At 35.9% G+C, this 25,683-nt stretch overlaps 1 protein-coding gene across 3 annotated transcripts in view; it reads left to right on the top strand.

Moving 5' to 3' along the window:
* Positions 1-25,683, top strand: part of fras1 (Fraser extracellular matrix complex subunit 1) — a 367,570-nt gene that overhangs the window by 311,151 nt on the left and 30,736 nt on the right. For all 3 annotated transcript variants that reach the window (XR_015935951.1, XM_088629471.1, XM_088629472.1), the window contains 9 exons: positions 4,654-4,900; positions 14,582-14,926; positions 15,262-15,422; positions 17,737-17,884; positions 18,444-18,649; positions 20,980-21,136; positions 21,530-21,730; positions 21,895-22,082; positions 23,140-23,415. Coding sequence is in view for 2 of the 3 variants with exons in the window: in XM_088629471.1 (XP_088485597.1) it covers positions 4,654-4,900; positions 14,582-14,926; positions 15,262-15,422; positions 17,737-17,884; positions 18,444-18,649; positions 20,980-21,136; positions 21,530-21,730; positions 21,895-22,082; positions 23,140-23,415 (1,929 nt within the window). In the remaining variant the exon portion in view is untranslated. The remainder of the gene's footprint in view (positions 1-4,653; positions 4,901-14,581; positions 14,927-15,261; positions 15,423-17,736; positions 17,885-18,443; positions 18,650-20,979; positions 21,137-21,529; positions 21,731-21,894; positions 22,083-23,139; positions 23,416-25,683) is intronic.

The raw sequence follows: 25,683 nt of genomic DNA on the forward strand, positions 1-25,683 counted from the left end.
TGTGCTTGTTCTAACATTATGAAGCTTATATTCTGTGCTTCATAAAAAGTTCTAACGTTTTATCTAGGAATACATAGTAAGAACACCACTTGCTGTTATTGTAAAAAGATAAATGTTGTAGTGATTTAACATCACTTGATAGTTATATTAATATGGAATCGTGTATCTAAGCAGCTAAAGCATCACAACTGGATTTTTTGGAAACATTTTGACGTTTGTTTTTTTTTTTAATTGTCCTTTTAGTGGTAATGAGCACTGTTACAGTATATAGCGAACTGCACCCAGGTGGTTCAAAGCGTGATCAAAGCATGCATAAAAATAGTATAGTTTTATAGCTTATTATGAACCTCTTCTTATATTTGTAAAAAACATTCCAGGGGAGTAAAGGGCTGTACTGTCACCGCGGTGCAATCGACTTGTACCATCTGTATGCCTGCCGTTTGTTACAATATTAATAATGAATGATGATGGACGAGCTGTAAACTGAAGAGTTAGGGAAGAAACGCTGAGTCTTGTCTTTCCAGCTTGGAATTTAACCTTTACCTTAACCTTTATTTTTTACATAGCCGGATGAGTAAAAATAGATTGGATTAATAACTGGAGTAAGAAAAGATTTTTCACACATACTTTGGAGCTACACAGCAGGCGAGACCTGCTGGCGGTATTTTGATTTTCCTGTGTGAACTGTATTCACTACAATACTCTAACGAGTCTCTGAGGCATACCATTCAAATTTCGGAATTATAAAAAATAAAACTTTGTTAAGTTTGCACGAGAGACAAAAGGTACCTTTTGAGAAGTCGTACTGTATACTGCTTGCAAAGTAGCAGATTTTGACAAACAGCAAATTATGCTTGAAGAATTCAAAATCTGTCTGTACCGTAGTTTTATTTAATTGAGCAGAAAGTCACCTTGCTCTTACAAGCAGCTCTGTCAAGCAGAGTTTGGTATGGGAATTGCTCCACCCGGGATAGCAAAGTACTGCATAGAGTGGTGAAGGCAGCTCAATATTGGCTACCAAACATCCAGGATATCTACTCAGCTATATGTCTTAAGAAGTCCAGGTGTATTCTCAAGGACCCCAGTCATCCCACCTACAAACTGTTTTCTCTCCTACCATCCAGTAAACGGTACCGAAGCATTCGGTCAAAGTCCAGCAGATTATGGAACAGCTTCTACCTCCAGGCAATAAGACTGCTAAATAGCCAACCTGCAGCTCCTTCAGCAAATCACCCATAATGGCTACATGGACATGCAGTTTTAATTTTATTCATCATACTGCACTACTTGGACATAATATATTGCATACACCCTGGACACATAGTAGGTCTAATTATATTGTGATTTTTATCCCCCCCCCCCCCGGTGAGCTCGCAGAACAGACATTTCATTGCCAGCAACTACTGCTGCCTGCTGTATTGTTGTGCATTTGAAAAATAAACCGTGATTGATCATTGATCACAGTTTAAAACTATTCATAATAAATAAACATTGTTCATGTTCAGTGTTTAAATACCACTTTGTTATTCTAGATTATACTGTCTAATTTTTTTGTAAACTGTTTTTTTTTACTCCTGCCATTGACAGTATTCATATTTGCTAACTTACTTGTGTTTTTAATGTATTAATAGCATTTAATATTTTACATGCTGTGATAAAAATGTCAATATAGTGTACGTATTATTAACTATTTTATTTTTAGAGAAGCAGTCTTTATGTGGTAGAAATAGAACATGTACCCTGTTTGGGTATCAAACATAGGACCTTCTGGGTGAAAGACACACTCTTTACCACTGTACCAAAGTGTCACCCAGTAACAAATTAAAACAGACACATCAAAATGTTTAAAGTGAATGACTCCAAGAAGTCGATGCAAATGTGTACAAAGAAAGTGGAAAAATAGTGCTACAATCATTCAGAGTAGCCATTTAGAATGTGCAGTAAAACCCCATAACGTGGGAATGGGGCTGCTGGTTACTATGACATGTGATTCACAGGCCAAAGATGATCAACAGGTAGCACTTGTGGTGAAGTAGATGTCAGTGAAATGATTGCTTCATTTAATCTCTGTACCGTGTATGTTTAAATTTGCTTAGTATGGAATATTAATATAAAACTTTACAACTAAAGGGAACTTTTGGTAGCTGAGCAAAAAAATAACAGGAGAATAACGTCTCTGAACATCATAAACAATATTAATTTAGGAATATTAATATATGATACACACTGTATATGGCTGGTAGTGATACCTAAAATTAAAAAAATACACAACAGTATTCCAACTTGTAAACATTTTATGCATCAAAGTCTTTAACTCAGTAACTTATTTTGGGAAAGTTTTGACGTGCTCGTTCTAACTATATTAAGTTTATATACATTATTAAAAGTTATATGTTTTAACCTTTTCTATGAATACTTGCTGTCATTATTTCAGTAAAAAGATGTATACTTTTTTAAATCTGCTTAATAGGGAATATATGCAATTGCATAACTAAAGAAATTAATAATTATTATTTTAAATAATCATATTAATTTAAGGATCTAAATGTACTATATTTAAATAGATGGTTGTATTTCCATATTCCACTTTCTTTGTGAACATCTGCATCATTCACTCTTGATTACATTTTGACCTGTGTGTTTTTAGCTTTGTTTCTGAGTGGCACGCTGGTAAAGTTGGTTTTGTGAGTGGTTCTCCTACCGGAGGCCTGGGTTCGATTCCCACATAGGGCACAAGTTTTTCTTCTAACCTTTTTTCTAAGACCCCTTTTTTAAAAATAAAATAGTTAATATTATGTACATTATATAGACATTTTATTATGTTTACACTGTATATCACTACTTGTTGAATGTTAAATATTAAAAACATGAATGAGCAAAAGTAAATACATTAACAGTTCAACTGGGTTTTACTCCCACTAGTAATACTTTATTCATCGCAGTGGGACAATTTAACACAAGCCTTTACAACAAGCCTTAAAACCGTAACGTATATAATAATAATCATCGAGAATAACAAAGTGGTATTAAAAAGATCACTGAAACTGAATAATGTAACTATAATAATGTATCTCATCATAATTAACAATATTAATTCATTAATAATGAAAAATAATTTCAAACTTCTTGTATTTTGTTCAGGGTCATTTGTTTTCTACGGTTTTCATCAACTTCACTTTCTTATTAAAACGCCTAATTACAAGACAGTGTTTCAGATGTCAATAAGTTTGTGAACAAATGACACAGAGCCGTCAAGCCACAGACATTTTAAAGATTGCGATTTGTGGAATTTTTCAGAAATGTTATTTAAACATCTAACAACTGGTTGCATTTTTAGAAATCCTAGTTTGCATAAAGCAGATCCCAGGTGTAAGGGAGTTGATAATACAAGAATTACTATTCAACTGCCTGTTGCTTGCTGGGATAGGCTCCAGCTCCTCTGTTCTGGATGAACAGATTAGAAAATGAATGGAACTAAATGTATGTATGTAAAAAGCCTGACTATATAAAGCAGAATAATCGTTTTTTCACAACAGCACGCATTATGCTACATTTTATATGCATCAGTCAAAGCCTTCTGAAGTCTCTCAAAAATGTAAAAAAATGTGACATAATACTGTTATGGCATGATGGACAACTGATTCTTTTATTTTTTAAAGAAAATCAAAAATAAGAAACATTGATGTGTCCCTGCCTAACCTGGACATTGCATGACTTTAAGAGCTATAAAAAATGGGTTTAGATAGTTAAAAAACACTTTTTATGTGAGAAACACGGGTGATTTTTCTTCCTTGTGATCATCTTAGAATCTTTGTGTAAACTATACGTTTTTTTACTTTTTAATTAAATGTTTGTATTTTAGTTTTCTTAAACTCTGTCTTATTACCTTAAAGTCTTTTCCTGAAACTGTTCATTTTTGCTTTGGATTCAATCTAAAGTTTTAAAATATTTTAGATTATACCACATTAGGATCATAACTCCACAATGGTTCTGTAATCTCTGTTTCATTCTGTCTTGATTGTTTGAAAATACTAGATCTATACTAGCCTTTTCTTTTGTATGAATTGAAATGTAGTTTCATTATAAAGTAACAAGTAGTAGGTTTATTCCATGCTGCGTAGAAAAGAAAGAAAACAACGTTTTGGTTGTGGCGCCTTCTTCGGGTGTAAGGACTGCTTACAATCCTCTCTTTTCAGCATGGAATAAACCTACAGTATTACTTGTTCCTTTGCAGCCTATGCATGCTGACTCAGCTACCCTCTTGAACTACTTCATTATTTAGTGATAAACAATAAGCTACATCAACATCACCCATACAGATTCAAAGACTATATAAAGATTCCTTTATATAACTTTAGTTCCTATTTACTTATATCTTTATGATACATAATGCTACACCTCCCCTTCTTCTATCAATATATTCTTCTACAATATATATTTATATCCACCAGTGTTGCATATATCTCTAAATCTCTGTTATTTTTTGTTATCTTTCTATGATTCTTTGCTAACATAATTGCCTGCTACTGTGGTAATTTCTCATGATACATCCTGTAAAATCATGTATATAATTAATTTATTTTCTTTGAGCTGTAGTGTGTCTTGAAGTCTGCCAGTGCTACACCGATTTATCTCTTTTTTTTGGTATTTCAGGTGCAGTTTGATGAACGAGAAGATACAAAGGTGTGCACCATTGTGATCAATGATGACCACATTTTTGAGAACATTGAGAGCTTTAATGTGGAACTCAGTATGCCGGTATATGCTTTGCTGGGGAAAGTCACCAGAGCTAAAGTCAACATCATTGACACTGAGGATGAACCCACACTTCAGTTTGATAAGAAGACCTACCACGTCAATGAGAGTGCAGGTTTCTTCTTTGCCCCGATAGAGCGGAAAGGTTTGTTTGATGCTTTTAATTATGTAATTTATGTGAAATGTACTCACAAATGTACAGTGCAATTTGCACTAAATGTTAATTTATCTTTTTTTTTAAGTGAAGATTAATTTTTGCTGATGAACCCAGAACTTAAGCTCAAACAAAATGCTAGAGCTACTACCTTTCCCTGTGATATTGACAACACCTTGAACATGTACATGGTACATTAACATTCAGTTTTAATGAAGCGTTCTGAAAAATCATGAAAATATGTTTCTGTGAAAAAGTTAAAAGACCTCTGATAAATGTGATGTATAATAACGCATCTCACAGTTATTGGCACACTCCTTTCAAGTTCACCATCCCACAGACCTAAAGAACAAAATAATCTCACTTCAACTTCATGTGTGATTTAAAACAATGCATTAAGACTGCATTAAGGAACAAGACTTAAGTTACATACTGTCTTCAGGTAACTTGTTAAAGATAACATTCGTCAACCAATGTCCATACAGATTGCAGGTGCCCAATCATGTTTAAATGACTGTGAAGAAATTGTGGGTAGCAAGTATCTAGCTTCCCAATCCTGATTTTGCATGAACAAAACAGTAAAAGTCAGTATTTTAAATAGTGTGCCCTTTCAGGATACCTTTGTTTTGGAACATTTTATTGTTATTTAGTTTTATTAATAGCTTATATTTGTGGGCTGGTGAACAATAATTACTTTGTTGCTGTTTATATTTCAGATCTTATTGTACAACAATAGGAAATAGTTACAAGCAGCCGAAATCAGTATAATTACAGATCCAGCCATTCAAAATGCTCGAAGTATGCTGCATCAAAACGAAGTAGGCATGGCGCATCATACTGCAGTATACTGCATGCAAATTGAAATGTGATAATAGTATCTGGAAGCACCTTGTAAACCGCCAGGTGGAGCTAATAAAGCTAAACGTCTCGTGTACAGCATTTGAGCTGTCACCAGAAAACGTCCAGTTTCCAATCCCGGTCACTGCTAAGGGACAATATTTTTCCAATTAAGAATTTTAAACTGTGTTTTACAGCATGTTAATCATTAAATATGAAAAAGTTGGTATAGTTTATAAAAGCAAGATTGTTCAGTTTGACACAACCTTCCACCTTCATCATAAATAATATTTATTATGCATAAATATTTTATGCATCAAAGTCTTTAACTTGGTAACTTAGTGGGTTCTGGTTTTAACGTGCTTGTTCTAACATTATTAAGCTTATATTCTGTACTTCATTAAAAGTTATAACATTTTATCCTTTTCTAAGAATACGTAGTAAGAACACCACTTGCTGTTACTGTAAAAAGACAAATGTTGTAGTGATTTAACATAATTTGATAGTTATATGAATATGGAATTGTGAAACTAAACAGCTAAAATATCACAGGTGGACATTTCAGAAACATTTTGACATCTGTTTCTTTTTAAAAACTTTTACTGTCCTTGTAGTGGTAATGGACAAACCACTGCACCCAATGGTTCAAAGCGCAATCAGCGTATTACTTTCAGTTTGTTTCTTATATAGTGAATACATAAAAATAGTCCACTATTATAGCTTGTTGTTGGCTCTGGCATGAATTTATGTATTTGGATAAATTAAGTGATGGTATTGTGATTAAGGATTTCTTCGCGAAAGTTAACAAAGGAGGGAAGAAGGGTTATTTTTACAATTGGAACTCCAAGATTCTGAGGATTTATTTCCCCTCATTTAGCTGAAATGGATAAAGAAATCATGCAGTAGTCGTAAGTATTGGAAGACTCTCTGTTTTATTAACAGACACTCCGACTCAAACCTGTATCATACAGTGATATAGATGTGGGTAATGTCATCCCCATTAAACAATGTGCCTATCGCGCAAATCCTGCTAAACTAGAAATTAGACACAAGAACAGTATTAATGGACAATGTTGTGTGGCTCTGGTGGAATTTCTCTGTAAACTGAAGAGTTATAGAGGGGACACGTTGTGTATCGCCTCTTTTTACATTTGTAAGAACATTCCAATGTTAATGCGACACGGAAGATATTATTAATAACCTTTTAAATCTGTAGCTTTTAATTGTACTTCACACCTGCATGTCAAGATCATGGTTTCAAAATAAAAAAACATCAAAACTTAGATTGGATGAGAACATCATGATTGTTTTGCAAGGATGTGAAATGTGACAATTTGTTACAGCTACCATCAGGAGAAAAAAAAGTTTGTTTTTTATTTATTTGTGGCTGCTACAGTGGCTTGCAATGGCTGGATAGTTAACACTTATTGCTTTATCAGTCCGTGGAGGAAAGGGAGGTGGGGTGCTCTCCTTGGCTGCTGACACTCCTCCGTACACTTATTAAAATTAATAAAAGCGCCAATGTAAGCATCATATTTACAATTTGTTGAAAATAAAAATGTAATGTTCTCTAAAGCTTTCTCAGTGAAGTATGATAATTCCCCTAGGGAGCCGTGTAAGCATGCGTAGACAGCAAAAGAACAGCTAAAGAGGAAGAAAACGCTTTCAGAGAAAACAATGTTTTAGGTCTGAAGAATACAGATCCCCAATTCAATTGCAGCCTTAACCTTTCCCCACACACCCTGCCCCCGCAGCGATTGGAATATATACAAACAAAGCAATGAAAGCTTTACAGATTATCAGGTGTTTCTCAGATGTAGGGAAAGCACGTAATTCTGGCTGGGATTCGATTAATTCAAAATAAGTTCTTTTTAAAAAAAACTGCACCAGGTACTAGATCTTGTTTATGTTAAAGTTATATCACTAGGTAGTGGTGGACGGTTAGTGGACGGTGTGCTATTTTGTTAGCAACCTGCTAATCTGCTTAACACCCATAGAAAACATTATTTTATTTCTGTACGTAATGCGTGTTGCGTTTACAAAACAAAGTGTTTAAAATGTTTAAATAAGAAGTAAAAAGAACTTAAAGCTTACTCAAAGACTCTAAGCTGATCACGCAGAAGAAAAACCACCCATTTTTCGTGCATAAAAAGTGTTTTTAACTGATTTATATACATTTTATTTTTATGATTTCTCTATTATTATCGAACCCATCAATTCGTTGACTTGTGATTATTTTGGAAATATTTTGACATGTTCCTTTTAACTCTGAGTTTATAATGTCAGGTGCTCTGAACGAGTTAAGCTTTGATGCAGTACAAATAAATGTATTTCCCACAAGCAATACTGTAGTGGCTTTAAAACTATACAACATTATAACACTATGACATTTTCCTGACTAACTCAAACATGGCGTGACTTTAAAAGCTATAAAAAATGGTTCAGATAGTAGAAAGTCACACTGCTCTTACAAGCAGCTCTGTTTATCAGAGTTTGTGTTAACTTTGTCAAAACTTGACCGCGGGCACTTTCCCTTCCCCCCGGTGCGATCTGACAATGCGGGAAACAGGTTTTTTATTTTACTGGGAGTGTGAACATTGAGTGAGCACTGGGGTGTACAGTGAAACTAACACAGTGAGATTACTGAGATGGATAGTTTTAGTAAATATGTTCACAAATATCTGAATTTTTGCTAGATAAAAGTGACCATAGAGTGTTTTGATACACTGTACAATATAACAGTATAAAGCATGTTTTTTTATGTTTGTAATCGCTATTCTTGCAAGTATATTTTGTATTCAGTTTGCTTCTGTGTGTTAGCTTGTGGGAAAATGTTGGAGGTGAAAATTCATCCACAAGGAGTGTACCTTTAAAGCAGAGAAGACCGCACCAAACGTCTTCAGATCTATATCTCACTCAAACAGACACTATTATACAGTATTACAGACTGTACAAGATAATTTTTTATGAATAATGTCTTCCGTATCACATTAAAATTGGAACGCTTTTCAAAGGTGTAAATCCACCTATTTTCTAACCACTTTATCCAGGACAGGTAACAGTTTCACAACTCACCCTCCCCCCTGCCTGTCTGACTTTCTTTTTAACCATTCTGTGCTCGAATCGCAGTGGGTAAGAAAGACATTTTTCCAAGAAAGATCTGATGACGAGGAAGAAAAATCACCTGTTTTTCATGCACAAAAAGTGGTTATTAACCTGTTTTTATCGCTTTTAAAGTCATGCAAGTTAAGCAGGAACACATCATTACATCTCATTTTTATTTATTTTTTTAATTAAAAAATTCAATTGCCCAGCCTAAGGGGCGTCTATAATATTGTGGCATTATTATATAGGACAGACACAGTGACTCAGGCAGTCATCGAATGAAAAACGGTGCTTTATTTTTCAGTACAGCTGAGTACAGAGAGACACACACGCACTTTTTCATTGACAAAAAGTAACGACACACTCTCTTGTTTAACGCACACAGGCAGCTAAAGCACCACGTCTCTTCCCGTAAAAAGTCTTTGTGTCCATACTATATACTCGCAGATTTTTTTCTAATGTGAACTCAGCCCAATCCCTTGGTGTATTTATATTATATTCTCATGTACGAGTAGAATAGGTTCATTGTCTTCCAATGAAAGACAGGTTCCTTTCGGCCAAGACAGTCAGGGGAAACTTGCCACACCCGGACTATCACAGTAACTCAAGCAACCTTAATAGCTTAGCAAATGAGCTCACACTGGTGGATATCTACTCGACGCTCCAGAGATGTCACATTTTACATGTCAGACCGGTTGCTTTCTATTGCAGATATGCTCCCGCGGAGACTGTTTTTCCTCATAGCACTTAACACTTAGTTTAAACTACTGCGTGAAATAGGTTTAATACAGGTGGGTAGCCACGTACAGCATGCGTAGGCTGCAAAGGAACAAGTAATAGGTTTATTCCATGCTGAAAAGAGAAGAAAGACAACACAATGTTTCAACCGTTTCAGGCTGCGCTGTTCTGCTTCCTGTGGTGATATACGGGTTTTTCACACAAAGCCGTATGAAGCAGTATTTCTCGCATTGTGAACATGTGTACACAGCGGTCCCCCCGGGTTCCAGTTAGTGCGTAATTACGCATCGATGAAAAACCGGAGGTTTAAAAAAAGAGAATTAGCTCACTGATAGTTTTATGTGGAGGCTGTGAAGATTTTCACATGTCGTGGTCTTTAAAATGCATTTGGTTTGAAGGCTTTCTGTGTTTCCCTTTCAGAGATATGGACAGAAGAATATTCGAGCATGGTAAAAAAAATGGCTTAAAAACAAAATAGTGAAGGCTGTGAAAACAGCCACATGTACTTTGTACACACAGCAAGTGTTTTCCTAACTCAAGGAGGTTTCGTGAAAAAGCTACAGGTCTGCCAATTGTAATCTTTTTTATTTTTAAATGCATTTTAGAAAAGTGTCATCTATACAAAAAAGTTGCATTTAATACCACTCGATATTAATATATTAATAGAGATAAGCTCTCTATTAAAGCTCAGATCAAAGATCAAGCACAGATCAAACTGCAAGATCTCACACACTGGGACTGATCTGTGATCTGTGATGTGGTTGAGTGTTAATTGTGGTGCTCTAGCGGGCTGGCTGTGCTGAATGCTAGATTTAAAAGCATTTTGTATATTTTGTATACAGGTAGGCCAGTGCTTCCAAAGCAAGCAGGTGTAGAACAGGACTTAATGCATTTTTATACAAAAATTTGTATTCTATATTCTGGTCGCTTGCAGATTAGAATGGCATATGTTTAGCAATAATATTATTTATGGTACCTGAAAGTTTCAGGTTGTTGCACAAAGCTAAGGTATGTATAAACGTGATCTGACAACTGGAATCAATTTCCTGTCGTTAAACTCTGTTTATTTTTAAGTTAAAAAAACAGTTTAACAACTCTTAAGCATACTGTAGTTTTTGTTAACACACGTTTATCAGTGAAAAGACGGGCATTTTTTCTCCCCCCTACATAATCAGAGTAGAATAGAATTTCTTATTAGTACAATTTATTACAGTGCTAAATTTAATATTATTGATTACTAATAGTTTATGCTAACACCTGCAAGTTTTTTTTTATACATAGCATTCAGAAATACAATCGAGAATAGTTTTGTGGTGTATTTATAGATTAAGCTTTTCTAAAATGCATAACAAAATTAAAGACAATTAAAATCTGTAATCTTACCACCTGTTATGTCATTAGAAAATACAATAAGTTCCTACTTTGTCTAACAATGGTACCAAAAAGTAGTGCTGAGAAACCTGTGCTTAATGATAATCAAGGGACTTAGGAGTCAAAGAAAATGATTTACGTTGTTTAATTTTAAACACTAAGTTATGAATGCAGATGCAATTGGTGCTTTACGGCCATTGTGGAATACTCAGCTCAGAACTTCCTCCCTCTCTCTGTGCCGCCTCCCCCTCTGATGCAGCGCAATGGGCTGCACGCTGTTTTTCAGAGTCTGTGATTGAGGAAAAAAAGACCTGGAAGACAACAGAATATGATTTTTTCTATTCAAAACATGTATTTTAAACGTTTAATTAAGAAGTAAAAGCCTTACATCATACACAGAGATTCTAAGCTGATCAGGAGGAAGAAAAATCACCCGTTTTTTGTGCATAAAAAGTGGTTATTAACTATCGAAACCTGTTTTTATACCTATTAAATGTCTAAGCAGGAACACATCATTATGTCTTGTTTTTGCTTTATTTTTTAAGAATTAGAAATACAACTTAATTTTAAAGACCTCTACTTGTGAAAGTTTTCTGAGCCTGTACATAAAACTATATACACAATACTGCTGACAGCATGAACATTCCTGAAGAGTGACACAGCTTTGCGTCGTGAATCTGTTTTTTCTTGTTTACAAAGAAAGTGGAATACAGTAATTCTACCTGCTATATAAATACGTATATTTAGATATTTAGATCCTTAAATTAATACCATTATTAATTTCTTTAGATAAGTGATTCCATACTATATTCCCTATTATAAAACGGATAATTCCGGTCCTGAAATCTGATTTTCTGATATACGCACACTCCGGAATTTTGACTTTTTACTGTGTGATAAAGACATTTTAAAGACTACTTCTTAGCGTAAATAAAAAAGCTTGGATTCTCATGTATCTGATACACGTATCTTTTTCTGCTGTCTTGGTTGTGCTCTTGAGGATCCTTGTGATATTTTGAGCTCTGGTTGAATAAGTGTCACATAGTTTAAATCATTTTCATTCTTAGAAGTTATGAAACGCTCTGTTAAAAGCAAGGGAGTTTTTATGTCTGTTATAGTAAAAGAAAATGCCTGATGACATTTTTCAGTGCTTGTACAATCGATGGAAATGTTCAAATAAATGTGCTAAAGAAATAAACAAAAAACAAATCATTTATTCCTTTATCATATTAGCTAGCTAATGTCCTGTCCTTGTTAGTTAGTTACTTGTGGCTGTGTTTCTGTGTTGCATAGCAACGAGGGACAATATTTGCAGGCAGAGGAACGTAAACAGATTAATTTTCGTGTTAAATAAATTTTTAAAATTAAAATTCATTCTATACAGCAATCGCATATTTGGGGACCATTTTATAAAAGCAGTAAGGTACTCAAGGCCTGTGCTATATCGTGGATATAGTCACAGTTAAAAGGATTGCCAGCCCTCTGCATCGCTTCAGGCCTAACAACACCTTTTAACTGTGACTATATCCACGATACACAGTAGCACAGCCTCTCGTGCCTTATTGCTTTAATAATTAGATTCTAAAAGGTATGAGTTTCTCTTACTGCGATAACGAGCGCAAGTATTCATGGAAAATGGTAATCACTTAATTCGCTTTGAACTTTTTTTGATATTTAGAAAAACCAACAATTTCAATATAGTGTCAATAATATTTAATCAGTAATAATATCAGTAGCAATTTGAAATGATTCATTGTTATTAATAAATGACTTAGCTTCGAACTTGTTGTGATATTTAGAAATATAAAAATGTCAATATAAAGTAGTGTCCATAATGTTTGCTATTTTAGTTTTTCAAAGAAATAATAAAATATTTCTGCATAATTAAAATATTTATGATAAAAGTGGTAGGTTGTGTACTTTTGTCCAACTGAGCAATCTTGCTTTCATAAAATATACCAACTTTTTAATGTATAATGATTAACATGCTGTAATACACAGTTTAAATTTAAAAGTCTAAAGAGTATACAACTTTATACAATTCTTAATTGAATAAAGATTGTCCCACAGCAGTCATCGGGATTCAAAACTGGATGTTTTCTGGTGACAGCTCAAATGCTGTACAGGAGAGGTTAAGCTTTATAAGATCCACCTGCCGGTTTTACAAGGTGATTCAAGATACTATTAACACAATCTAATTTGCATATGGTAAATCGCGGTATACTGCGACACGCCCACCGCGTTGTACCGCAGCATACCCCGCTTGTTTTGAATGGCTGCATCTGTTTGATTTCGTTTTAAGGCTTGAGGCATCTGTTAAATTGCCACACTGAATAAAGTGTTTTGAATTAAACCGGTTGTACAGTTGACAGTATTCATGTTTGCTAGTTCACGTTTTTATTTAATTATTAATATAACTTAACATTGAATATGTTATAATATATATACGAAAAAAAACAAAAACGTGTTAATATAGTGTACATGATACTGTTATAGTTTCTTTAAAAAATTTGTTAGAAGAAAAGCTTGTGCCATAAGCGGGTATTGAACCCGGGTCATCTAGGGCTGCTCGGAAACACAGCTGAGACAAACAGCTTAAAAATGTTTCAAAAGTAATCATGCGTGAATGAGTCAAATTAAAAATAAAACGTATTTATAAAGAATAGTGGATTACAGTAAAACTATCAGCTATATAAATACATATATTTAGATCCTTAAATTAATATCGTTACACCAACATGCGCTGAACAGCTTTACAACTGTACAGTATGTTCTCCATTACCACTATAAGAACAATACAAGCTTTAAAAAAAAAAACGAAATGTCAAAATGTTTCCAAAAAGGGCAGGCAAAAAGTTTCCAAGTAATCGCTGGTGAATGAGTCAAATTGATGCAGATGCTTACAAAGAAAGTGTACTAATGTGATCATTTGAGCTATATGAATATAATTATATCTTTATTAATTTCGTTAGAAATGCAATTCCATATTATATTCCCTATTATTCAAATTCTAAAAAGTATGTGTTTTTTTACTGTGATAACGAGCGCAAATATTCATAGAAAAGGTTAAAACATTATAACTTTTTATGAAATATATAAACTTAATGTAGTCGGAAGGAGCCCATAGAAACTTTTCCAAAATAACCACAGTATGTAACCGAAGACTTTCATGCTTAAAATGTTCAGGAAGAAAGTGGAATACTGGTGTGTATTTTTTCCTTAAACTACCAATACCATCCATATACAGTTTACATGATATGTTTATGTTCATAAATTTATATAATTTATGACCTTCTGACGTGTTATGCTCCTCTTCTTTTTATGCTCAGCTACTAAAATTTCCGTTTAGTTTTAAAATTCCATATAAATATTCACTATTAAGTGGATCAAAACTTGCACAGTAAAGAGATTAAATGATTAAATCGTTTCACTAACAACCAGTGCACCATGAGTGCCCCTGTCGGTCATTATGGCCAGCCAATCACGTACTGTACTGTGGTACAGTGTAGTGACCTGTGGGTAATTTCGCCCGGTATGGGGTTGTATGGTGCATTTTGAATGGCTGCATCTGTATTAGTCTCAGTCTCTTCTCTCACTTACAGAGTTTTGTCTAATTTCCAGGTGACTCCAGTAGCACTGTTTCTGCTCTTTGCTACACTGTTTCCAAATCTGCCCAAGGCAGCAGCCTATATTCTTTGGAGTCTGGTTCTGATTTCAAGTCCAGAGGAATGTCCAGTGAAAATCGGGTGATTTTAGGGCCTGGGGTGAGCATGTCCACCTGTGATGTAAAACTGATTGATGACAGTGAGTATGAGTTGGAAGAAGAGTTTGAAATCATCCTGGCTGATGCCTCAGACAATGCTCGGATTGGGGATGTGACAGTTGCCAAAGTGGTGATCGATGGCCCAAATGATGTCTCCACTGTATTCCTGGGAAATGCTTCTTTTACACTGAGTGAAGATAAAGGTAAAGGTTACAACAGACTGCAGAATACATTGCACTAATGTGGATTTTTTCTTCTGAAAAAGTTTCAAACTTGGTTGTGTATTTTTAAATATTAGTAATTGTTTCAGTGCACAATATTTACACAGTTCATTTTAGAGTGTATAATTACTTTGAAAGCAGTTAACAGCATGTCAGAATAGATCTGTGTCAACTTTAAACAACTGCTAATAGTTTAAAATCTAATGAAAGAAGCATAAGTGATAGGGTCATAAAGCTAAAGGGTCTGTGTTTCTATTTTCAAATTTCAAATATTTACAATTTGATGTCATAAAACAGGGATGTGATTTTGTTTTTAGGTGTCATTGAAATTCCTGTTATTAGGCAAGGCAGTGATCTGTCCTCTGTGACCTCTGTGTGGTGTGCCACACGGCCTTCAGACCCACCCTCAGCCACACCTGGAGTGGACTACGTACCTAGCTCCAAGAAAGTGGAGTTCAGGCCTGGGAAAACAGAGGAGGTGAAGCAGCTTGTAACCCTTTCTCCTTTTAATTGTCAGTCTGCTACCCATATAGGTCCACTGCAGAGAATCGTACTGCTGGGCCTAGCCATTTCTTTAATTTTCTGTTAGTCTGAGATCAAAGTTTTCTGTCACAGGATTAGGTTATGTAGTTAAACCTGTGTCTTTTTTTCTTTTGGCACTTTTCTAACAGTACTGTATTTTTGCAACATATTTCCTGCTCAAGCATTCATTGTTTATTAAAAGGTCAGTAATATTATTTTTTGTTTTACAGTGAAACAACGTGTGAGAGGTACACCATCATGTCTATACATTTTATTTTTGGTTAATTACATGCATACATTTGATCATTTTAGAACAAAAACATGTTGTTCACCTCAGTGATTTTATGTGATGCTTTTAAGTACTTTTCAGAGTGTAGAACTCAGAATGGTTGATTATCCCTTTTAGGCAATAACTACATGAAGTCTCCTCACCAAACTCTGTGTAATATTTTGTTGAGGTGCTTTGCTGCAGTTTGAGTTCTTGAACAGTTATTGACTGTTCTGAAGGTATTAATTTAATTTTATCTTTAATATATGAAAGTCCTGCTCAGTCAGATTAAATCTATAATCTGATTGACTTGATTGGTCTAATATTTTTGCATGCTGCCTGGTAGATACAGTGACGCGAAAAAGTATTTGCCCCCTTCCTGATTTTCTTTATTATTGCAACGTTTTGACACTGAATGTTTTCAGCTCTTCAACCAAAATCTAATATTAGATAAAGGGAACCTGAGTGAACAAATAACACTTTTTTGCTTATTTTATTTGTTTAATGAGCAAAGTTATCCAACACCAACTTGTGCACTGTGTGCAAAAGTAATTACAACCAGCCCTGCTCAATATAAACCTCACATACTGTATTTTGATCCTTACCATCAGAGTCAAGTTGCCAGCTCAAAGATTCAACAAGCACATTATGCCACGATCAAAGGAAATTCCTGAAGAGATCAGAAAAAAAATATGTCGATATCTATCAGTCTGGAAAGGGTTACGAAGCCATTTCTAAGGCTCTTGGACCACTGAACCACAGTGAGAGCCATACTCTCCAAATGGAGAACACTTGGAACAGTAGTGAATCTTCCCAGAAGTGGTTGGCCTGCCAAAATTTCTCCAAGGGTGCAGCGTAAAATCATCCAGGGCGTCACAAAGGATCTTGAAAAAAACATCCAAAGAACTGCAGGCTTCTCTTGACTCTGCTAAGGTCAGTGTTCATGACTCCACAATCAGAAAGAGACTGGGCAAAAATGGGCTTCTTGGGAGAGTAGTAAGGTGGAAACCACTGCTAACCAAGAAGAACATAAATGCTCGTCTCTCATTTTCCAAGAAGCACCTGGATGATCTCCAAGCCTTTTGGGAGAATGTTTTATGGACAGATGAGTCAAAAGTGGAACTTTTTGGATGACATGCGTCCCAATATGTCTGGCGTAAAGCAAACACAGCATTTTACAGTAAGAACATCATACCAATAGTCAAACATGGTGGTAGTGTTATGGTGTGGGGATGCTTTGCTGTCTCCGGACCTGGACAACTTGCCATAATTGAAGAAACCATGAATTCTGCTCTGTATCAGAAAATTCTTAAGGAGAATGTCTGGTCATCTGTCCATGAGCTGAAGCTGAAGCGTAGTTGGGCCATGCAGCAAGACAATGATCCAAAACACAAAAGGAAGTCCACATCAGAATGGCTGAGCAAAATTAGTTTTGGAGTGACCTAGTCAAAGTCCAGACCTAAACCTAATAGACATGCTATGGCAGGACCAGAAATGAGCAGTTCATTGAAAAAAACTACCAATGTTTCTGAATTAAAGCAGTTCTGTGAGGAAGAGTGGGCTCAAATTCCTCCACAACGATGTGAAAATATTGAATATTGAATTATAGGAAGTGTTTGGTTGCAGCCATTGCAACTAAAGGTGGCACAACCCGTTATTAAGTTACTTTTTCACACAGGGGATATGGGTGTTGGATAACTTTGTTTATTTAATAAATGAAATAATAATAAAGAAGTGTTATTTGTTCACTCAGGTTCCCCTTATCTAATATTAGATCTGAAAACATCCAGTGTGACAAATATGCAATATAGAAGAAATTGGGAAGGGGGCAAATACTTTTTCATGACACTGTGCCCAAGAAGTATGGAAGCAGATAAGCACACAAAATATTTCTAAAAAACTGCATAATTCATTCTGCTATATGCCCTTATTACAAATTTTTCTTGTTCTGTTTTTTTTAAGATACTCTGTACTGTAATTGCCAAATGATTGTGTGTTTCAGATTTGTAGTCTGACAATTCTTGATGACAATCAAAATCCAACAATTGAAGGCACAGAATACTTTGTGGTGTTCCTCAGTTCACCTCAACGGGCTGTACTCACTGAACCTTATGAAGCTTTGGTTGCTATTAATGATGCATTCCAGGATGGTATGTGAGAAAAGCAAAAAGCTGTGGGCACACACACACACATCTTTCCTTATATGAACATGTATCACGTGAGAGGTATTTGTAGTATTTGCAGGTATTTGAGAGGTATTTGCAGCTCAGTATTCTTAATATTAATAGTATACTGTACAGAATTCTAGTGTATAGTACTTTCACATTTACTTGTAAAGAATGTAATATGACTAAATTCTAATAGTACTTTCATACTTAATACTTAATTGCTGATCTAACCTGTATTTCTGAAACGTTTTATTTCTGAAGTTTTTGTCTGCTTATTTTCTAGTTTTTGTAAATTAGGTAACTTATCCTAGAAGTATAGAAAACATTTTCATTTTCTGTTCCTGTTTTTATTCTTTGTTTTAATGTTTATGAAAATATCTTACAGTTTATTCTTATACTTATTTAAAGTCACAAAGCACCTGTGCTGTTTAGTTCAGCACTTTCAGTTGACCCAGGTCAGGTTCATACTTAAGAATGTTCATTTGCCCGGCATGTCTGGTTGGATTCTACTCCATCTGGTGAAGTTAAGTTTGTCTTTCAGTTCCAAGCATGCAATTTGAAAAGGATGTGTATTCAGTGAAAGAGAAGAATGCAGTCCTGCACATTCCCATCATCCGCACAGGGGATGTGACCTTTGAGTCTTCAGTAAGGTGCTATACTAGGACTCTTTCTGCCAAAGTGATGAATGACTTTGAAGAGAGGAAAAACACTGATGATTCTCGCATCACTTTTTTCAAAGGGGAAAAGGTACAGTATATCAGTACTTTACAACACTGCTTAATGTAAAACTAGTATGTCTGACATGCTGTCACCTAGAGAATGCAGATGGTAGGGAATGACAGCTCTCAAATCAAACATTGTGGAGACAGGATTTTGATATCAGCTAATCTAACCATTAATATTGTTACAAATGGGGCTGGACAGATATTTTAAAACCATTACACCACCATAGTTACAAATGGGAGGTTACAAAACGTATACATGGTTTCTAAAAGATACTTGAGCGGCTGGTATAACTAGAGGCCTCTGAATTCTATATTCTCTGGCACAGCTTTGTTGAAAGTAGTAATAATCTAGGCACACTTGGTTAAAACAAATATTTATTATAATGACAAAACACACAAACTACACTACACACAACATAAAACACACAAGTTACTTTATATAAAGTATAGACAAGGCATTTCAGAGACCTAAAATTCTGCTCACCCAGAAAAACCCAGACCGCTACTAAGCCTACAGACCGCTTAATATGCCTACAGAGGCCACAGAAGAGATGAGCTGCCTTCTACCTAGACGATACTGGGAACATTAGAGCATTCATGGTCACCACTGATTGACAGACAGTGCTGTTGTTAACCTGTGTCTCCATTAGCAGGCTGATTATCATGAAAGCGCAATTTGAACTGCAGCACTAAGATCTAAGGTTTAAGTGTTACAAAACACAAACATTGTAAACAGAACCATAACAGGTGTTAAAACTAAACTAGTAATAAAAGCCAAAATAAATAGTTTGCAATGTCATTCATTAAAAATTTAACTCGGTAACAATGAGACAACATAAATGTTAAAAGGACATGGAAGAATAGAAAAAAATAGATACAATACAAAATACGTTAAAAAAACAAAAGTACCAGGAGTGAACATTTTGTAATGAGCATTATCAGAATCCATTATTCAGTCCAGTTTCTTGCTTTTTGGGTTCCCTGAACGGTACCCTCATGTGAAGCCAAATCACCACTGGCAGATTTGGTCTGGCAAACACAAGATCAGGCCCGTTTTTGTGATGCAGCACTGGGTTACTGGTAGTGATGCTGTCCTGGCCCAAATCAGTGCCCGCTGGCTCATGTCGGCACTGCAGTTTGAGCTCCCAGATGGGTTTAAATTGGTGCTGTCAAACTGTGCTAAAAATATGCATAAGAGAAATGGTAGTGAGGCAGGTCCTGACTCCCAGATACCTGGCCAAGTTTGTCCGGGGAGGCTGAATGACCCTTTATGCTGTATTTGTCACTGATGCAGACAGAACAATGTTGTGAGATAAAGAGTTTGTTGGTGCTGCAGGGCAGTTGAGAGTTCTTGGAGAGGCAAGACTTTAGTGCTCTGTGGCAATGAAAAACTGTGTGCCACTCTTCCAGACAGTTAATAAATTGGCAGCACAGATTTCAGAGCTGCTACTCTGCTTTTAAAGTTTATCACCACTCACCCAGTCCTCATCTGTAGCCAGGGTGTCAAAAGGGCTCTGGTTTGGGAATGGGACAGGCTGCTTGCAGTCTTCCCCTGCATCTAATTCATTGGTCACTCCTGTCAGCACAGGGACCTCAGAGCTCAGGCTATTAACACAATGTAAACGTCATAGTTACAGCACTGCTGGCTCTGGGAAGGCTGCTTCCGCTGCTGCGGTCCTCTTTGTATTCTGTCGACTGGGGGTCTTCCCCTCTGGCACTTTGTGGAAATCAGGTGGAGGTGCAGAAAGCTGAGATTCACTCTCAGGTGTGATTCCTTTAGTTGTAGAGGAGTTGATGGCTGTGTTGCAGTCTCTGTCTCAAGTGGTGGATCACTGCCTACAGTCTTTTGTGCAGCAGAACATTCTGTTCTAGTCCTGACACTTGGTCATCCAAAGAAAGCAATGACTGGGCTTTTCCAGTGTTAACCTCCTGCAAGACATGTCTTTCCTGCTTAGAGATCAGCTCACTGTCCCCTGCTTCTGCTCCATCTACCTGGTCAGCACTAGGCTCACATACCTCTACCTTTTCACTAAAAGCATTCAAAGCAAAAACTGTCCTGTCCTCCAGCATTATCACCTTGGATCTCAGTCTTTACATCTCCTGTGCTCTTAATGTGAACTTATACTGTGTCTTTCGGTCCTGCTCCTTTGCAAGTCATTAATCCACAACTTGCCTAGGCATACTAAAATAAACTTTACTAATGTTTCTGCTCAGGAGACCCCCCCAGACCTCAGCAAACATCCTCTCTGCTTTGAAGTTAGAAGTGTTTACCCTTCCCAGTGTCACAAACCTTATCTAAGATCTAAGAGACACTTATCAGCCACCCAAAGCTGTAACAATATTTTCTGTCAGGTGAAGAACTGCACTATCTGGTTAAATGATGACTCAGTGTTTGAACCAGAGGAGGCATTCCAGGTGCATCTGGGCAATCCCATGGGGAATCACTGGAGTGGATCCAGGGTGGGCAAGAATGACATTGCCACCATCACCATCACCAATGATGAGGACGGTAGGAAGTGGAGCAGCATTTCAAGTCTGTATCCAAAAGTTGGGGCTAATTATGATGATTTAAATAGTAAAAGGCTTTTTCTTTGATGATCTGACATCAAATGATTTGTGGTATATTGATGGTCTTCAAGTACAGTAAAACACTTTGAGAAAAAATAATTACTACTAAGATAGCACTACATGGCAATATAAATAAGTTGGACTTATTTATGCTAATGCTTTAAATAATTTCTAAAATAATGTGTATGGCATACTTAAGCATCTTATGATAATTGAAATGCAATACTTAAACTCAGTATATGAAATATTTCATGAAAAAAGATCACAGCATTCCATATTGTTAAATATGTTTTGTTACAAAGTTTTTTTTTAATTGTCCTTATCTGCCATGCAGCCCCCACAATTGAATTAGAGGAGCCATCATATCAGGTACAGGAACCTTCAGGTCCAGATGGTATTGCAGAGGTGAATATCAAAGTGATTCGGAAAGGGGACCAGAACCGCACTTCAAAGGTGCGCTGCAGTACTAGAGATGGGTCAGCCCAATCCGGAATGGACTACAATCCGAAAAGCAGATTGCTCAGGTTCACTCCTGGTTAGTACTATTTTTATCTACTGCCAAATCTTCATTTATATGGAAATAAGTATATCAGTGTATAGATGGACCATCTTCAATGCACACTTTTTTAAAATAAGCAATTCTTTTTCTCAGAATTGTTTACAGATTTGCACCTCAAGATTTTCTTTCTTCTTCTGCAGGTGTTGATCACATCCTCTTCAAAGTTGAAATTCTGTCCAATGAGGACCAGGAGTGGCATGAGTCTTTCTCAGTGGTTCTTGGTCCTGATGATCCAGTAGAGGCAGTTTTGGGAGAAATCACAATGGCAACAGTGACTATTCTGGATCAGGAGGCTGCAGGAAGTCTTATTCTACCAGCCCCACCTATTGTAAGAGCTCAGTTTCAGAAATATCAGGAATAACTAAGGGGATTAATCAATATTTAAATTTAAATAATCATAGCCCCCAACTTGTAAAGATTTTGGCAAAGAATAGACCCAAGCGGTTTGTATAATTAGAGGCACATGAGTTCTTTGTTTTCTGGCACAGCTATGGTGAAAATAGTTATAATTTAGGCACACTTGGTTAAATATGATAATAATAATACATTAAACAACACTCAACATACATACAACAAAAAAGTAACACTCTGTACAAATTTACAAATAATGCATCCCAGGGGCCTAACATTCTAAACCACTCAGAAAAACCCCACCCTCTTATATAATGCCTACAAAGGCAAAACCAAGTGATAAGCTGCTTTCTAAACTAAAAATAATAAAAACTGAGGTTAAATATTTTTCTCTGCACACTTAGATATTACAAAGTGAATGGGAACCTATCTCTGTATTCTAAAAATCCACCCAATAACTGGCAGAGGCTGTTTTTAAAAGAGGGATTCTTAACACAGGAAATCAAAGTTCATAAGAACAACAGAATAGCAAGCTCTCCTAACATGGTCCATATAATTAACTCCAATGTTGTCTTTTCTGATGACTAGGTCAAAGAGCTCTTTCTTTCTTTTTTCTCTTGTCTCTTTCCCTTGTTGTGTTGCAGACTCCTCCTTTTCCACTCTTTCTGCCTATTTTATGCTCTGTTCCTCGACTACTAAAGCTAGAAATGAATTAGACATTTAAATTGCATATATTACAGCAGCTATATTACTAAATTACATCTGATACCATACATTTGTTATGGAACAAGTAGATATTTTTACTAGAACATTTTGAATATGCATTACAGTATTAAGAGAGTGATGAACTATAGGACTGTGGAAGCTGTAAAAGAAACAAGGAGAGATTAATGTCGTGACAAAAACAGATAATAAAATATCCAACATCATGACTGTAGAACTTTATAGTAATGTTCTGACATATTTAAGTTATTTAACCTGAAACTGGAAATGTGAATCCCTGGGGTTATGTAATGTGTCTACACTGTCCACAGGTGGTGTCTCTGTCTGTATATGATTGTGTGCAAGAGGTGTCAAAAGAAAGCAGTAAGAATTCTCCATCTCCAGGATACCCTCTGATTTGTGTCACCCCCTGTGACCCACATTACCCAAAATTCTCCCTCATGAAGGACCTTTGTGATGAAGCTGGCATCAACCAGTCCTCTGTTCACTTCAATTGGGAAGTTGCTGCCCCTACTGATAGTAGTGGGGCAAGATCCCCATTTGAGACTGTGACTGACAACACACCATACACAAGCGTAAACCACAAGGTCAGTAATAAGCATTATTGTTGCTATGTTGTTTTAAGGGTAAGTGTGTTGGCATTAAATATCAAAACCTAAATAGTTTTTTTATGACATTCCTTTTCCAACCACTAAAACAATTTGAATGGAAGTATGACCCCCTTTAGAAATCTACTGTCTATATAGATAACTTAGATATATAGAACATTACATAAATAATTATAAGTACAGATCTGGCCATTCAAAATGAGCGAGGTATGCTGTGTTAAAAAAATGTAGTTTATTCTTATCTGTGTGAAAACAGGAAATACATATTTACTATTTTAGTTTTTCAAAGAAATGTTTATTTGATAAAAGAAAGCTTAGGCCGCGAGAGCAGGGTTTGAAACCCCGACGTCCAATGTGCAAGTAACACGCCAAAGTCATTACACCACCATCTCGCTTGATAACTTAAGCTATAACTGAAAAGAGCAGGCAAAATGTTTGAAGCAGATGTTTGCAAAGAAAGTGGACTACGGTAATAATTTGAGCTATATGAAAATAAATAAATCCTTAAATATAATTTTTAATTTCTTTCAGTATGCAATTCCATATTATATTCCCTATTAATGAAATTCAAAAAAGAATGCTTTTTTTACTGGGTTAAGGATAAGGGATAAGGGATAAGGATACATAAACTTAATGTAGTCAGAAGGAGCACATAAAAACTTTTCCAAAATAGCGACAGTAAGTAACCGAATGAAAGACTTTGATGCTTAAAATGTTTATGAAGAAAGTGAAATATTGGTGTGTATTTTTTATTTAAACTACCAATACCAGCCATATACAGATGCAGCCATTCAAAACAAGCAGGCGATACCGCATTATTTTGTGGTGCGCTTGACGCAGCCTACCGCGAGTTACTGTAAATTTTCGTATAGTACCTCATAATACCACGTGGTACCGCAAGTAAAATAATAGTATCCGGAATTTCCGCAAGGTGGAGCTAATAAAGCTCAACCTCTCATGTTTGAGCTGTCGCCATCAAAGTCTTTAACAAAGATATTACTTATAGTATTAATAATTAATTACCTTGGACAAGCTATTCAAAGTATTGCCCTGGTCTACATTCTTTTTTTCATTAACCGTCTTGTAAAAGTAACAACACAGCATTTCGCAATCACGCATTTGTTTCCAATCATGCAAAGTACAGTAATTTTTGAGAATCTCAGATTCACCACACCTTTCACATGCTCATAAAAGAGATTGACTTAGGAACATAAACATATTACTGTATGCAAACTGTACTGTATACAGTATGTATATGTATATTTAATGTCTTTACTGTGCCTGTTTAAGTAATGAATATTTATATGGAATTTTACCACTGAAGGGAAATCTTAGTAGCTGAGCATAAAAAGAATAGGAGCATACTGTAACGTTTTGGAGGGGGGGGGGGGTGTCTTTCGCTGGAAACTCGCCCCCTTCTACTTTGAAAAAACCTGTGAAACCGGTTTAATTCGTCACAGCCAGCACTCCCGCAGAGAGGGGGGGTTGTACTTGCAGTGCATCGGTATAGATGGGAAAGCCAGAGCCGACCGCTACGCATTATCAACAGACATCATACAGCGTGTACTATTCTTGTGTTGCGGTACATGAATATAATTATATAATTATTAATTTCTTTAGATACACGATTCCATATTATATTCCCTTTTAATCAAATTCTAAAAGTATGCTTGTTGACTCCGGTATCACGTTAGTTAAAGACTTCGATGCTTAAAATGTTTAGGGAGAAATGGAATACTGGTGTGTTTTTTTTCTTTAAAGTACCGAGACCAGCCATATACTGTATGTTTATGTTCCAAAATTAATATCGTTTATGGCCTTCACATGCGTTACAGTATGCTCCTATTCTTTTTATGCTCAGCTTCTAAGATTTCCCTTCAGTGGTAAAATTCCATATAAATATTAAATACTTAAACGGGCACAGTAAAGACATTTAAATCTTTCTACGACCGACCAACGCACCACGAGTTCCCCTCTCGGTCAACCAATCACGTACCACGATATTTTGCTTCATCTCCCGTCAAGATGCGCCAATTACCCCCGGTACGTGCCTGTGCCGCGCACTTTGAATGGCTGCATCTGTACAGCTTATTTAATATGTTTATATTCCTAAACTAATATCATTTATGACGTTCAGAGATGTTATACTCCCGTTGTTTTTGTGCTCAGATACTCTGTAAAACTGCAGAGTGGTGCAGTGAATCCTAAGTACTGCAGCTGTGTGGTCGTCACACAAATTGGTACAGT

Source organism: Lepisosteus platostomus, chromosome 4 (genome assembly GCF_059453375.1).
Source record: "Lepisosteus platostomus isolate fLepPlt1 chromosome 4, fLepPlt1.hap1, whole genome shotgun sequence".
Classification (NCBI taxonomy): Eukaryota; Metazoa; Chordata; class Actinopteri; order Semionotiformes; family Lepisosteidae; genus Lepisosteus; species Lepisosteus platostomus.